The sequence below is a fragment of the Sphaeramia orbicularis genome, chromosome 16 (genome assembly GCF_902148855.1).
Source record: "Sphaeramia orbicularis chromosome 16, fSphaOr1.1, whole genome shotgun sequence".
NCBI lineage: Eukaryota > Metazoa > Chordata > Actinopteri > Kurtiformes > Apogonidae > Sphaeramia > Sphaeramia orbicularis.
Window position 1 is genome coordinate 32,684,115 of NC_043972.1, and position 15,123 is coordinate 32,699,237.

At 36.1% G+C, this 15,123-nt stretch overlaps 4 protein-coding genes across 7 annotated transcripts; 3 read left to right on the forward strand and 1 right to left on the reverse strand.

The window, feature by feature from the left end:
* Positions 1–1,484: 1,484 nt before the first annotated feature.
* LOC115435551 (uncharacterized) lies at positions 1,485–3,920 on the forward strand. 4 transcript variants are annotated; one of them, XM_030158042.1, is made up of 8 exons: positions 1,485–1,630; positions 1,889–2,185; positions 2,280–2,564; positions 2,648–2,872; positions 2,966–3,229; positions 3,328–3,432; positions 3,510–3,535; positions 3,649–3,920. In XM_030158042.1, exons 1-8 carry the CDS (start codon positions 1,564–1,566, stop codon positions 3,766–3,768), a joined length of 1,389 nt encoding a protein of 462 aa, XP_030013902.1. In that variant the 5' UTR covers positions 1,485–1,563; the 3' UTR covers positions 3,769–3,920. The 4 variants fall into 4 exon arrangements, with proteins under 4 accessions (XP_030013902.1, XP_030013904.1, XP_030013903.1 ...); XM_030158044.1 differs by having other exon boundaries at positions 2,365–2,564; XM_030158043.1 differs by lacking the exon at positions 3,510–3,535.
* Positions 3,921–4,093: 173 nt separating this feature from the next.
* LOC115435552 (uncharacterized) lies at positions 4,094–8,313 on the reverse strand. The gene is made up of 8 exons (XM_030158046.1): positions 8,080–8,313; positions 7,557–7,895; positions 6,213–6,488; positions 5,522–5,581; positions 5,242–5,415; positions 5,113–5,157; positions 4,695–4,799; positions 4,094–4,596 (listed from the first exon to the last, which is right to left on the reverse strand). Exons 1-8 carry the CDS (start codon positions 8,141–8,143, stop codon positions 4,586–4,588), a joined length of 1,074 nt encoding a protein of 357 aa, XP_030013906.1. The 5' UTR covers positions 8,144–8,313; the 3' UTR covers positions 4,094–4,585.
* A 1,219-nt stretch (positions 8,314–9,532) lies between these two features.
* LOC115435554 (allograft inflammatory factor 1-like) lies at positions 9,533–11,102 on the forward strand. Its single transcript, XM_030158049.1, has 6 exons — positions 9,533–9,649; positions 9,806–9,867; positions 10,038–10,104; positions 10,193–10,234; positions 10,335–10,500; positions 10,737–11,102. The coding sequence occupies exons 1-6, from the start codon at positions 9,631–9,633 to the stop codon at positions 10,822–10,824; spliced, it is 444 nt and encodes a 147-aa protein (XP_030013909.1). The 5' UTR covers positions 9,533–9,630; the 3' UTR covers positions 10,825–11,102.
* Positions 11,103–11,208: 106 nt separating this feature from the next.
* On the forward strand, positions 11,209–15,085 carry LOC115435553 (casein kinase II subunit beta). Its single transcript, XM_030158047.1, has 7 exons — positions 11,209–11,286; positions 11,642–11,717; positions 13,407–13,509; positions 13,596–13,711; positions 13,788–13,863; positions 13,981–14,170; positions 14,264–15,085. The coding sequence occupies exons 2-7, from the start codon at positions 11,646–11,648 to the stop codon at positions 14,352–14,354; spliced, it is 648 nt and encodes a 215-aa protein (XP_030013907.1). The 5' UTR covers positions 11,209–11,286; positions 11,642–11,645; the 3' UTR covers positions 14,355–15,085.
* Positions 15,086–15,123: the final 38 nt, after the last annotated feature.

Here is a 15,123-nt window from a genome sequence, read left to right on the forward strand (position 1 = left end):
CTCTTTAATCATGAAAAAAACAATGTGATTGAAAAATTTCTTATGAAAAATAAATAAAAAATGTCAAAAAAAAAAAAAAAAAAAAGTTAAAATAAATAAATAAATAAATTTAAAAACAAAAAAGTAATAATAATTTTTAAAAAATTCTCATGAACCTATTTTTCATGAAGTTGCAAAAATGTCCACTCAGCTAGACACCATGCGTTTAATTTTTGAAGTGAAGAAACATGTATTTACTGATAAATTGTGTGAAAACTATGACTATTAATCCCAGGGGAGATCTACACAATGTTACCTATTCATGTCAGAAAAGATATGTAATGTGTTAAAACTTTAATAAAGATATGTGAAAAAAACAACAACAAAATCCATGAATATTCAAGAGAACAGCTGTAGAATAGCTGTCCACTAGTGACCAGTATACATGAAAGGGTTAATCTGATCTTTTATGAACAGCTACATGATCAGTAAATTTAATATAGGAAAATTCCTAGTTTTCACCGGAAAAAAAGTAAAATACAGAGGATAACATTATGATTATTGGTGATAAATCACTTAAGAAAGGTTAAATAGAGAGAAAAATTCATTTGGGAACTGCCACAAAAGGAGCACTGGGTCTGTAAGGGTTAGGGGTAATTATAGAGTTTGTACATGTTTTTTGTTTGTTTGTTTTGTTTATGCTTTATAAACGTTCTTTTTATTGAACATTTTCAAAATTATAACAGTCCAGCACAGTACATATACAGGCTGTATGAAATATGTAGAAAATTCAAAAATATGACCACAGCAATGATCTCAAAAGTTCTTATCAGGTCTATTTCAGGCAGTTGCAGTCTGACTTCCCAGATACTCCAACACTTTGCCAAACTTTGCTGTAAAGACCTCCTTCTGATCATTAATATAAAATCTTAGTTTTTCCAGAGAAACAGTCTGATATCAGAGACTCCCACAGATGCACTGAAGGAGGTTCTTCTCCTTGCTTGTTGTTCATTTTATTCATATTGTTTGGGGATAATTTATTGATGTAAACATTTTCATAATGCTGCTGTACTTTTTTCACTGGTATTACTTTACTGGTCCAATCCACTTAAGATCATATCGGGTATTGGATTGTTACTGGGTTTGACAGCCACGTCCATTACATCTGTCACAGTGTAACAGCACCCTCCAGTGGACAAATACTGAACTTACTGATTTCCAGAATGTGAAATAAATACTTTTAAAATACTTCTCAGGCCAACTAGTTTTTTTTTTTTTTTTTACTATATATATATCAAACGCTTGTGGAAAGATTTTCACCACCAACAACCATTTTTTGTCAGAAAAATCACAGTAATAAGCTGAGCATGTGACAGTGAAATATATTAAAAACACATTGAAGTACGAAAAGCAAAGTGTTGTCCACTAGTTCAGGACAGAGCTCCCTGAATTTATGGGCTGGTACTTAAACTAGAAGACGTTATATGCTGTCATTTCCTGAAAATTAGTTTACAAAGACTTGTGTTCACACTCTGTTAAGCAACAAGGGAGAACACCCGTGAGCAGTCATCACTTGACAGAAGAATGATTTCCTTCTTATATTTAGGACTCATTTTTTTTACACAAGTAAAGGCTGGACTTCGGTCATCTGGTAATTATTACACATAATGTTATTTTTATAATCATGGTATCATAATTATAAAGCATTTTCATTCATTAGTTGCTTCATTAGGTATTGTATATAGTACTAAAACTGATTGTCACTTATATACTAATTAACTGTTTGTTAATTCTATCATTTCCTGATGCAAAACCAACTGTATTTTCCTCAGCATTATTTAACTAGTTAGATAAGAATTATTTAAATGGCATTAAAAGCTCCAATCTTCTTTTCTGTTTTTCCCGGCAGATGATTTGGTTATGTTTGCCTCACCTGGAGGTAGTGTTACTTTGCCATGTGCCATAAAATCAATTGAATCCTGCTCCTCTATTAACTGGGACAGGGCTGAGCAGGGTTGGATTAGCTGGTATGGACCAATGACCAAGGTGGTGAGGGCTGGGACGGTGACGGCTGCCAAGGCCCACAAGTACCGCCTGCTAAATAACTGTTCTCTGCAGATAAATAACATGGCGACTGATGACGCAAGAGTTTACACGTGTGACAATAAAAAACTCAATTCTACGGTTGCACTTTCAATCCTCCAACGTAAGTACTTTGTCCTTCGACCTCCAACTATTCTTGTTTAACAGTTAATAACAAGACCACAGTTGCTATAAATATGTTTTTCTCTATTCAATAGTTGACAACTCAACTTCCACAACAGAGGAGATAACACTTCAGTGTTACCTCAACACATTTAAAGGATCTCCTCATTGTAATTTCAGTCAGATACAATTCAGGTGGAGCATGGAGGACAATACACCGATTCATGGACGCAGATTTCGTGTTACAAATCAATCTAAATGCATAGACAATCTACTCATAACTAAAAAGGCAACAGATCATTTCAGAAACTGGAAGTGCCATTTAATTCAGAATGGTTCCCATAAAGCCACCGCTAGTTTTACAACAAAACTCCCAAAAGGTACTAAAGCGTACACAAGAGCATTTCAAACACATGACTTAGAAGATTTATATGTGACTTGTGCTGCTTTTTTTTTTTTTTAGATGGCATAGAGGAAGTGTTTGCTGCAGTGGGTGAGTCAGTGTCATTCTCTTGTAGCAACACTTCCTCTTCTGGTTTAGGTGGCGAAGGCCGACCGCAGTCAATTTTTATAAATGAAGGCTCGTCATCAGTCATTACCAAAGTCAGCACGACACATTCAGGAGATTACAAGTGTTTAGACCCCACTAATGAACAACACAAACATTTCAGACTGCACACCTTTGATGGTGAGTGTTACAATCATGTGTCAGTATCTTAAAGTTTTTGCTGCTCAGTGTCGCTTTAATTAAAACTTTTTTTCTCAATTTTTTTTTCTACAGTTACCTCAGAGTATGGTCCAGATGGAAATAATCTCACCTTGACTTGTGTACTAACCTGCGCTAATAAAACATGTGAAAAAGACTTCAACTTAACCTGGTCAAACAGGGACCCACACAGCTGGCAAAGTGGGTTAATGAATAAAAGTGGCAATCTCATAAACAAACTGTTTTTCCCTGTTCTTCCAATAAGATCAGATGAAACTGTGTGCTCTGTGCGTAGAGAAGGAGCTGTAGTGGCCTCAAAGACGTGGTCCTCTTTTAACTGTAAGCAGCATGCTAGTGTTTCTTTTTTTCCCCACATTAAATGTATCATAAAATGCACTTTGCTGTGAGAATAATGATCTAAAATGTAATGTTCACAGCCCTCCGTAGTCTTGCGTGGTTAGCCCTTCCTGTTGGCATCCTTGTGTGCATCACTGTTGGAGGAATCTACGTGTACATGAAGAGGAAGCACAACAAGGATGCAGGTAAAAAGTCTGAATCATCCAGCCACAACCTACAACCAACACATTACAGATCTGACCTGATGTTTTCTTGCTCGTAGACAATGAACAGGCAGATATTGGAATGGTAAGAAAAAAAAAAAACACATGCACAGATGAGGAATGTAAAACTAACAGTGGAGAATGTAACCGTTGAGGGTTCTAGTCTTAGTGTGATCATTCTGTTTTGCTTCGTTGCAGACACATGTTTATGAGGACGTTCAAGATATTGATAATGAGGAACTACAACGACAAAGTCCACTCAGAAGAAGCCCTGCCACCACTGACAGTTTCTATGATTTATTACAGGCTGTAAACTAACACTGAATAAAACGTCATGTAAGTAAAAAGATTATTAGGTAATACAAACACAGTGTATGGCAGTGGTTCCCAACCTTTTTTGGCTCGTGACCACATTTTAACATCACACATTTCTGGTGACCCCAGACATTCAAAATGGAGGCTTTTTTTTTTTTTTTGCTAAAATTAATTTGTTTTTGATCATGTAATAGTTTGCTATGCTATGTTGCAAATAAATGTTAATTTTAGACAACATTTAGGCTATATAATGTATATTATTATGGACAGAGGCAGAAAAGCCAGCTGGAGATTACTGCACAAAGTGAGAATTTTATTTTCCTTGGTCAGGATATGTACAGTCAGTCCAGCTTGGATTTACAAGGTTGACAATTAATACTGAACAAACAAGAACTCAAACTATGAATTATGAAAGAGCTGCAGCATCTGAAACCGGCAACAATGATCATTTGACAGATACAGTACCACAGTGCTTCAGTTTCAGCTTCACAGTTTGTCATGTCTTTTATGGATTGTGATTGTCTCTCTCAATTCACTATATATTTTTTATTGGTAACTTTTCTATTTTGATCAATTACTAGAAATTCCAGGTGACCCCATTTGAATTCCAGGCGACTCCACTTGGGGTCCCGACCCCAAGGTTGAAAAACACCGGTGTAAGGGCACAGGCTGTTCAATTGATTCATTGAATTAAAAACATATAATTTCCCAAAGTCAGTTTTCTTTAACAGTTCAACATATAATTGTATGAATCTTGGTTTATTGAGCAGATTCTGTATGTTCATGTGAAACTCCTCTTCTTGAGATGGTTGACAATTACTTAAGAATTGACTGCAATAAAAAAAAGAAAAAATTATATGTATGATAAATATGGAGAATTTTTGTTTTAATTATTAAATTAATTACATTTTTGTTGAATTACTACTCACAGGTAAGCATTTCATCACACTGAACTTCATCATACACCCTGTTGTCTTCTTGGTTTGTAGAATTCGTGATAGAATTGCAGAAGGGGTCGGTGAAGGTGATGGTTTCTGTACAAAAGATTAAAAAAAGCGTTTCCCTTTGGTTGTCAGAATGCTTCGATGCCATTTGGGTTCGGGCATTTTCCCTCAGCTTGTGAAAGACTAAGGTTCATGGTTGGAAAAACATCACAAATCTCCAAAAAGCTTACAAACAAAACTTACTCGAGTGCACTGTGGCTGAACTGATCATGACATGGGGGAAAACTAATTTAGTTTTGCTGCTTTCCACATTGCTTTGGTTGCGGTGGCATCCAAACTGGTTTAGGTGTCACATTTAAACCTTCTAATGGTAGGGAAAACACTAAAATAATACAGAACTCACCCTCCTGAACCTCATAAGTGTCACCCGACTGTGTGGTAAAACTCTCTGGAAAATGATAAAAGGATTGAGCCATGTTAACACCTCAATACACTGAATCAGCATTAAGAACATACCTTTTTAGACACAAACCTGGGTTCCACTGAGTTTGCTCTGTGACTCGCTCTTTGTTATATTTGCAGTAAAAGACCAGTCCTGTTCCTAAACCGATGATGACAATTCCGATAATGACTGGAACTACAAATGTAATGAACACTTCAGCGCTGCCGTGTTTGGTTTTTAACACAGTTTCACGAGTTGTCGGTGCTGAAAAATACAGGAGGAAAATGTAAGCATTCACATGAAAACAGAGCAGAGGGATTAGCCTTCCACAATACAACTGAACTAAGATGGAACATATTCTTAAACAGACCTTGTGTGGACTTTTTTGTTGTGGTGACCTGAGCAACACTGTCCTCTGAAGAAGAAATACCTGGATAAAGACAAAACACAACTGTTGTCATCTGTAAATACTGTTTATATTGTGTGGGAGAGTGAGTGAATGAATGAATGCCTCATGTCATATAAATGCAACACTGGATTACTGAACTTTATGGTATGATCGTTTCAAATGACGTATATTTTATATTGTACTGCAGTGTTGTGGAAGAGTCCAACCAGGGACTGGAGCTGAGAATTAGCACTAGCCATAAACTCTATATGCATCACATCAGCTGCAAGCTTGTAACTAGAATAGAATAGAATAGAATGTCTTTATTATCATTGCACAGGTACAATGAAATTTTAAAAGTGCAATTGTCCTAGGTGCCATAGAAAAGTATAAATAATGTATATAAGAGTATAAAAATCAAAATATGAAAGAAAAACCCTGACAGCATAAATATCTAAAAAAAAAAAAAAAAAAAAAAAAAAAAAAAAGCAGCATAAAAAGTGTTACTAGAAGTATAAAAGCCACATAAAACATCATCATATACTCTGGACTACATTCAGCATTCCACGCAATTAATTAACTATGTTTGACTGCATTGTCCCTAATAAATAAATAAATACATTTTAATTTGCTGTTGCTGATAATACTAAATAAAACTGTCCAAAAATCTTACCCTGGACCAGAAGGTTGATGTCAAAGCAGCGCTGAGTCGGTCCAAGTGTGTACTGACATCTGTACCACCCACTGTGACTGACTGTAACAGACTTGATAACCAACATTATGCCAGAAACATGAACAGTTTGTGCACTGAGTGACACTGGCTTGCCTCCTTTTAGCATTACCCAGGTCATATTCTGCACAGTTTGTTGATCTGACGTCAGGTTCACTGAGCAGTACAAGTTCACTGGTGCACCAGGGGTCGTCTTCACTGGTTGAAGGGTCTTGCAGTCTGAAACATAAGACATTACATTTATTCTACACACAGAAAGCTTCACCCATTGGTTGGTACAAGGCTCTTATTGGGTTGGTTTCATCATTCCTATCTACTCTTCTTCAGAGAACCAGTATCCACTATGCCCTACAGACTTGTGATATTTATCTGAATGTTCTCAGGGTTTGAACTGAAATGGGGAAGCGAGCTTTCAGTTTTGCTGCCCCCTCTGTCTAGAGTACTCTTCAGTCAGAGCTGAAAATACCAGAACTCATTTCACTACAAGCTTTTGATACCATCTTACTGACAAGACAGAAAAAATCCTTTGGACAGGGCCTGTTTTTAATTGTTTCCTGACCTCCACCAGATCTTACACTCTAAAACATTTGCTGGTGACCAACAGTACATTGTACTTTAAAAATTTTTGCCAAACTTTTGTTATTAACTTTGTGTTATTACTAAATTATTGCCTTTTTTATGAAATGTATTGTTATCACCGATCTTTTAACCTGTTTTTCATCATGGTGTGTGCTGCTGACCTCTTGGCCAGGTTGCCATTGTAAAAGAGATCTCAATCTGGTTAAATAAAAGTTAAACAAGTGGTGGCAGGCACAACAAACTCCGCCCATCTCACGTATTTTAGCTTATTTTGCCATCGATCCAGCTGATGTCATCATGCCTATGCATGAGGTGATTTCAGCATATCAATTGCCTCTATATATGTGCCAAATCTGAAGTAAATTGAAACAAAATGGATGTTTTTATAGACATGTGAAATTTCACCCATTATAAGTAAATGGGAGGGAAAAAAAGATGTAAAAAAATTCATAAAAAATTTGAACTTTGACCTACTTTTCCCAAAATGTAATGACATCTATTCTAGGTCACTGGCAATCTATAAACCAAATTTGGTCTGAATTCAACAAATAGTTTTGCTGCTAGGGTGTTAACAAAGAAACAAACCAAACCAAAAACAATCCTCCTTGCCTCCCCTTCAGGAGAAATAGAATAGATAATAGAAATAAATTGAAATGAATAAATAAAAAAGAGGGTCAGGATAATAAGAAAAATTAAATGTGATGTTACCTTTTACTTTTAGAGAGATATTTCTTGCCAAAACACAATCCCATCCATGCCAGACCTCACAGCTGTACAGTCCTTCATCAGATTTTTGTAGTTTTGTCAGTAACAGAGACATTTGTCCCTTTTCATCAGCTTCCCATTTTACACGTTTAGCATCCGGTACTTTGGGTGTTTCAGGCCTGACGAGAATGACTTTGGGATTGGGATGATCTTTTCCGTATTTCGTCCATTTGACTCTGTAGCAACTTTCCTGTCCCATTGCTTTTGAGTCGAAGCAAGAAAGAGCGACGTCTTCTTCTTGAGAAGCTGACACAATCTCAGATACAGGTGAGCAGCTCTTAGCTTAATAAGAACCAAAGTACACATTGTTTACACATTTTAGACTATATATTAATAAAGACATTATGTTATTAAAGATGTACTTCATGCCCTCCCCTCAGACTCTAACAGTCACTTGTATATACCTTATAATCAGGAATATCCTTACTGTCACAAATACAGTTAAAATATTAAATTACATACTCACCCATAGATTGTGATTTCATTAAAATAATTACAAGTAGGAGGCACTGATGATTGAGATAAGCCATATTGTGTGGAATGCCCCGTAGTTTAATGAAGGACCTGAGGGTTACTGTCCTCTAGATGCTTTCTAGATGCTTTTTGTGTGTGTGTGGTGCCACCCACTCTCAGTTCTCTAAGTCTCATCAAGTTCTGTTCATGGAAAAGCAATAATATGTTGAAGATGGAGAAAACATTAGTGTTTTAGGTTAACCCTCTGACACACAAGTCTCAAACTCATTTACATTCAGGGGCCACATGCAGCCCAATATGATCCCAAGTGGGCCGGACCAGTAAAATAATAACATAATAACCTATAAATAATGTCAACTCCAAACTTTTCTCATCTTTTACAGTGAATAAATTAAAATTACATTAGTACATTAAGTAAAAATGTTTACACCAACAAACTATCTTAAAAAATGTGAATAATATGAATAACCTGAAATAACAAAAATAAGTGTCATTTTAACAATATGAATATAAATAATATGAGCCATTTGGATGTTCAGAGGCTCCGTAGTGAACGTGGAAGCACTGTCATCTTCTGCAACATTGATTCACTAGTAATACCCATGGAGTTTGACAAATGACAGTGGTTACAGACACTTGTTTTGACTTCAGGTGATGATATATTCTGCTTTTTCCTTCAGTTTTCTCTGTTCTGGCATGATAACCTTTAAATTTACTCCAAGCATTTATGAACATCTACATGATAAGTGAAGTAAACATAAAAAAAATACATTACTTTCCCCCCAAAAAAAGCAAAATGCAGAGGATAATATTCTAATAAATGGTAATTAATCACTTCGGAAAGGGTTACACAGAGAAACAATCATTTGGAAAGATAGTTTTAGGTCTGTAAGTGTTAACTGACCATGTGGGGCAACAGCACCACCATGTGGGAAAAAACTGTTTATTGGCCTGGAGAGCACACACTGAAGTCAAATTATTAATACAGCTCACAGTTTATCTTATCTTGGGAGGGGAAAAAGTAGTGATGACGTATTGAGGACATGTTACTTCCACATTATTACCACAGAGGCAACAGATAAAAAAAGTGTCAACCTTCAAAGTAGAATCAAAAAAATGTATTGTCACATTAATTTTGATACATTTGTGTTGTTTTATAATAAAGTTTCATGTATGACAACAAAAGAAAAATGTTTGCTCAATGTGCTTATTTGTCACTTTAATAGGCACCACTTTGTCATTAAAATTCTGACTTTTTAAAAAAACTTTTATGCGTAGTTGTGTCATAATTAAATGGAGAGTATTACAGTAAGTCGCCTATGATCACATTTGTGTTATTGTATGAAAAACAGGCTCATGGTAAGTTGTGCATCCTCCGGTAAACTTCTCTCTCTATCTGCTGATTAAAATATTGCGCAGGAACCACTTGTGTTCACTGAAAGTTTTTTCACCACACTTCCTCTTCTGGTTCAATTTAAAGAAACGCCATCAGAGTTCACACACTCAGTCCTATTTCCACTATTCAACTAAACTCTTCACAGAAATGGGTGACAAAGCTCAAGGTTTGTTTATTATTTATTCATTTGGTTATTTATTTTGTCAGTTATATTTTCTCCATAGTATAGTTTTTTTTAATATTATGCAGTTTTAAATATTATTAGATACAATTTATTTATAGACAAATGTTATTTTTTTCTTTCTTGTTGGTTTGTTCACAGGCGGTAAAGCATTTGGTCTCCTCAAGTCTCATCAGGAAGAAAAACTGAACTCTATCAATGAGGTGTGTTGAATTACTAACTGATAAACTTGTAAAGTTCTAATATAGATCAGTAGCTTGGAAATCAGCTTTGTACACACTAGTCCTGGACTCAAATATATAAATGTATGTATGATGTGTATGTATGATGTTACTGTGTGAAATTTATGTATTTGTCATTTTCACTTTCACAGCTTTTTCTCTCAGATCCCCAATATGCAGAAGAGGAAGATCTTGCTTCAAAGCTTGAACTGTTTAAAAGTATGATATATAATCACTCTGTGGGATTGTTTTATTAGTCTGTGTAGTAATAAATTATGACATGACAAAATATTCTCATGTGTTGCAGAGAAATACATGGAGTTTGACCTTAATGACAAAGGAGACATAGGTAAAATTATCCACCCTTAAAATACTCTGCTCAGAGATTTCTCCACATGTTATTATAGCTGTTGTTCTTACTTGTGTTACTCGATTCTCAAATTTTACAGACATAATGGGTTTGAAACGGATGCTTGAGAAACTGGGGTTGGCCAAGACTCACTTAGAGCTGAAAAAGATGATGTCTGAGGTGGTTGGAGGGTCATCGAAAGACACGATCAGCTACACTGACTTCCTGAATATGATGCTGGGGAAAAGAAATGCAATTCTAAAATTGTGAGTATAACTACTATGAAACAAATAAATAAATACACAATGTAATCAGTGAAATAAATCAGGGAGAGATCAGATTAGTCCATAAATTCCAAACTATCCCAATTTTCCAGATCAGAGTAAGTTGTAAATTAAGGAGCAAGATTTAAAAAAAAAAAAAAAAGCCTTAACTCATTCACTTGCATGAAAACCAACTAAATGCAAATCATCAATAAATCTGTAATATCCTTTGTTTGAAGGATCTTAATGTTTGAAGGCATGGGAAAGGAGCAGGAGCAGAAAGAAACCGGACCACCTCGACGCAAAACCTTCTCAGACCTGCCCTGACAGAGCACTTCACTCCATCTGTCACTGAGTTTTACTGGAATGAAACATCACTTTAATATTTCACACAATACATGCCCTTATTAAGCATTTAGACATATTATAAAATGAAAAAATATGATGAAATGCTGTGAGTCAACATAGAAATTTCCTAAATCATGTAAGACACTATTATGCCACAACAAAATGAATGGTGTATTTATTTGAGCTTATCATTAAGTCCCACGCACACAAACTATGTACGGTTTTAATGGTTGGTCTTTAATTAAATTTGGACTGTGTATATATTTGTCATTGTGTTCTCTTAGATGTCTGACAAACATTTTCTAACAATTGTTTTTGTTAAACCTGCGACATGAAAGTTTGTATTTTGAAAACTCATTGACCGGAAACAGTATCTAGACAGACAGGAAGTCAAAGTAGCAAAGCTTGCAAGTTGATGTTTGGCCAAATATAGATACAAGGGTAAGTGAAAGTGGGTTTCTGTTCCCTGTCACGTCACGTAGCAAGCAATATCTCTAAATACACACCGTGGTCGCAATTATTAATGTCCCTATTTGGTGTCCTTTACGTGTTAGCGCTAACTAACGCTAGCAAACAAGTTAGCAGCGCTAACGCTAACTGCTGCTACTTTACTTAGCTAGCTAACAGGTAACAGGCAAAAAGCTAAATACAAGAATCTTATTGAAGTAGATTCGTAGTCTGTGTTGAAACTAAGGTGAAATTAAATGTCGACTTCGTGTTCACAACTTAAGATGGCAAGTGCCGTGTTGTAGCTGATGCAGGTGAATGTTGTGCACTGACTGTTTTGCTTCGTCAGGAGGATGAGCAGCTCAGAGGAGGTGTCCTGGATATCCTGGTTCTGTGGCCTGAGAGGGAATGAGTTCTTCTGTGAGGTGAGCTCTCCACTTTTATCTAGTTAAACCGCTAACGTTGCAGCGACTCCCAAAATCAGACTGCCGCCCAAGCCATAATTCACCTTTACACCACACACTATGACCTGTTTCCCAGTTGGTGCCTCTGGTTAGTTTACATGAATGTAAACTATCCACATCCTACCAACTTGATGACACGGTGCAGTAGTTTTCACATAATCCAGCGGGTAATTTAGTGATCACATAACCTCACCGGCAGACCTAATAAAGTGTAAACTAATATCCATAAGTACACTGCTTAAGATGAGCTGTTTCTGAACCATTTGCAACCACACAGTCCATACAGTTCACACACAAACTCACAAAAACAATATTTTATTCCCGTTTTGCACATGGGTCTGTGTTTACATATAATTTAGTCTTTTCAATATATGTTATTTGAACCCATTTCAGGCTTTTATTATAGTCTCAGATTTTGATGCTCCTGTCCATCATTAAGAAGCAATTTTTAATCGTCGTCTTTCTTAGCAATTTCCCCAAACATATTCTCCAACGAAACTACTGGTCAGATTCATGTCAAATGTTATATGTAACTTCTTTGGGACAGTGTCTAAAAAGTTTGTTTGCCTTTATTTATAATGTACCTTATTTTGATGGCTTATGGAAATGATTACAGATATCTACATTGTTACAATTGAGCACCAATAAGAAGTCATATATGGACTTTAATTTGGGTCCATGACCTTTGACCTTCACTGACCTTGAATGGTCAAACTCAAGGTCACCACTGTTTAGATTTCAATATTCTTCTTCATCGAAACTACTGGTCAGATTAATTTTAAATGTTATATGTAGCTTTCCTGGGACAAAGTCTACAAAGATTCTCCAGTTTTGAGAAGTTTTGATTAATTTTTGAAATATCAAAAATGTGACTTATAATGGGCCATATGTTGATGGATTATAACATGGAAATGGTTCGAGATATCAATATAGTTACTATTGAGCACTGATAGGAAGTCATATGTGGACTTTCATGTAATTTGTTGAGTTATCCTCCTGTGAAAGTACCACCCACTTCTTTTGGGAGATTGATTTCCTGCATCAAGACCACAGGACTCATAACATAGCATCAGAAACTGACAACCTTGCAAATTCAATTTATTGATTTTTGATAAAACCATGCAGGTGAGATACAAGGCTGCTGGTCCTATTTTTCTTTGTAGTTTTTTTTAAATGATTCTCAACACAGATTTGTGGTGCACCTGTTGTTTTTCAGTTAGAACAAAAATCTCTTGGTTACTCACTGAGACTGACATTTACTCTGTACTTTTTGCACAGGTAGAGAACTTTGCAATCATTCTTGTGGAAGAGCTGTCTGCTACAGCCACTTCACTCTGTTATTTGCTTCCAGAAGCTGTTTCACTAATGCGCACAGGGATGCCTTGTTCAAATAGCACCAAGTAAAAGATTAACATTTACAATAAAAGGTCTGGGATTTGTTGCATTAGTGTGTGTAACCCTGAACTGTACGACAACTTAACAGTCCCATCCAGTTCTAATTTTAACACCTTGCTTCCTTTATTGGCTTCATCCAAGTAATCCTGTTAAACTCTTACGTCAGGTTTCCGCATCAGTGTGCTACTGCAATGTGCTGCAGAGACAAAAATTGATTCGATTAATAGACATTCATTATCTCTTTGTTTACTACAGGTTGATGAGGACTATATTCAGGACAAATTTAACCTGACGGGTCTGAATGAGCAGGTGCCTCACTATCGCCAGGCTTTAGACATGATCCTTGACCTGGAACCAGGTGAGAATATCAAGGAATGGATGTTTTCCCCTATGAGATCAAGCATCGTCATGCATTGCACTAATTTAATGACTTGAATTTGACAGATGAAGAGCTTGAAGACAACCCCAACCAGAGTGACCTGATAGAACAAGCAGCAGAGATGCTCTATGGGCTTATACATGCGCGTTACATCCTCACAAACAGAGGCATTGCACAGATGGTAGGCTCTTAACGGATTTCTTCTTTTGTGTTTGATGTCAAGAATCAGTGGTTGATTTATTTGTTCTTTACTGTAGCTGGAAAAGTATCAACAAGGGGATTTTGGCTATTGCCCCAGAGTCTATTGTGAAAATCAACCAATGCTTCCAATAGGTAAGACTGACTTTACTTACAAAATTGTAAATATAGAAGAGTAAAATTGAATAAAAGGTAAACAATTGGATTTATAGACATATTGCCCCCAAGTATCATTTGTCCTGTTTGGTGCAGGTTTGTCAGACATTCCTGGAGAAGCAATGGTGAAGCTTTACTGTCCAAAGTGCATGGACGTGTACACCCCCAAATCCTCCAGACACCACCACACAGATGGAGCTTATTTTGGAACAGGTTTCCCCCACATGCTGTTCATGGTTCACCCAGAGTACCGTCCAAAGCGTCCAGCCAATCAGTTTGTGCCAAGGTGTGTTTGACTCAACACTCCAGTCACATATTCTTAACATTAACACAATTTAATATTAAAACTCTGATTTTATCATCTTTTTTGTTATTTTAGGCTATATGGTTTCAAAATTCATCCGATGGCCTATCAGCTCCAACTTCAGGCTGCATCAAGCTTCAAGAGTCCAGTCAAGACTATTCGCTAAAACTCAGCCTTGTCCAGGATGGTGGACTCAAACTTTTGCTGTTTACTACTTGTTGAAAGCAATGGGTTACACAAATACAATAAATGCCTGTACAGTTCTCCAAACACACCTCTGTGTTGATACACAGTCAGATTTAGCCATAATCCTCTCATTTAGTACAAATACTGTTACACAGTATGGATAGTTTTCTTTTGTGTTAAAGATGTCATTATTTGCAATCAAATGATAGTGTTTGACTTGAATTGATGTCAGTCTGTTTATTCACAGTTCAAGGTTGTTTCTCTTCAACTCAGTGGAAACAAAGTGTACATTTTGCTCTGTGGCTTAAATTCCAGGTGATTGAATGTAAAAGCAAATCTTGCCACCAGCCCCAGACGAGTTTGCCTTATCTGTAATATGATTAATCTTTTGCAAGTCAAGTTCAATTTAATGAAATTCTACTAAACGGAACAATTGCTGGATTGTGTTGAAGGTCTGTTTCTTTGATACAGCAATATGTGTAACTGTAATCAGGTGCTATATCCAAAAATATACTTCATGGACCTATATTAATTTTGTTACTTTATATTTCTCTAGTTCTGTGTTTGCTTGATTGTTTAGGCATCTGTGACAATATTTTCCTAAAGGTATTACAATCCTGACATGTTTTTCTCTCAAGTGTTTGGTGATAATTACTGTCACATCCATTATAGAAAAAATTTATGACATTAAATATTTATTTCTTACCAAGACCTTATTCGTACTTTTGAAGTAGTGTGGTCCCCACATA

Excerpts from the sequence above, each read along its gene's own strand:
- LOC115435552 (XM_030158046.1), bottom strand. The coding sequence starts at position 8,143 with ATGGCTTATCTCAATCATCAGTGCCTCCTACTTGTAATTATTTTAATG. Across the intron at positions 7,896-8,079 it reads AATGAAATCACAATCTATGG|CTAAGAGCTGCTCACCTGTA; the intron begins GTGAGTATGTAA and ends GTTCTTATTAAG. Across the intron at positions 6,489-7,556 it reads TATCTCTCTAAAAGTAAAAG|ACTGCAAGACCCTTCAACCA; the intron begins GTAACATCACAT and ends CTTATGTTTCAG.
- LOC115435553 (XM_030158047.1), top strand. The coding sequence starts at position 11,646 with ATGAGCAGCTCAGAGGAGGTGTCCTGGATATCCTGGTTCTGTGGCCTG. Across the intron at positions 13,712-13,787 it reads ACAGAGGCATTGCACAGATG|CTGGAAAAGTATCAACAAGG; the intron begins GTAGGCTCTTAA and ends TCTTTACTGTAG. Across the intron at positions 14,171-14,263 it reads GCCAATCAGTTTGTGCCAAG|GCTATATGGTTTCAAAATTC; the intron begins GTGTGTTTGACT and ends TTGTTATTTTAG.
- LOC115435551 (XM_030158042.1), top strand. The coding sequence starts at position 1,564 with ATGATTTCCTTCTTATATTTAGGACTCATTTTTTTTACACAAGTAAAG. Across the intron at positions 2,186-2,279 it reads TGCACTTTCAATCCTCCAAC|TTGACAACTCAACTTCCACA; the intron begins GTAAGTACTTTG and ends TCTATTCAATAG. Across the intron at positions 3,536-3,648 it reads AACAGGCAGATATTGGAATG|ACACATGTTTATGAGGACGT; the intron begins GTAAGAAAAAAA and ends GCTTCGTTGCAG.
- LOC115435554 (XM_030158049.1), top strand. Across the intron at positions 10,105-10,192 it reads AAAGCTTGAACTGTTTAAAA|AGAAATACATGGAGTTTGAC; the intron begins GTATGATATATA and ends CATGTGTTGCAG. Across the intron at positions 10,501-10,736 it reads AGAAATGCAATTCTAAAATT|GATCTTAATGTTTGAAGGCA; the intron begins GTGAGTATAACT and ends CTTTGTTTGAAG.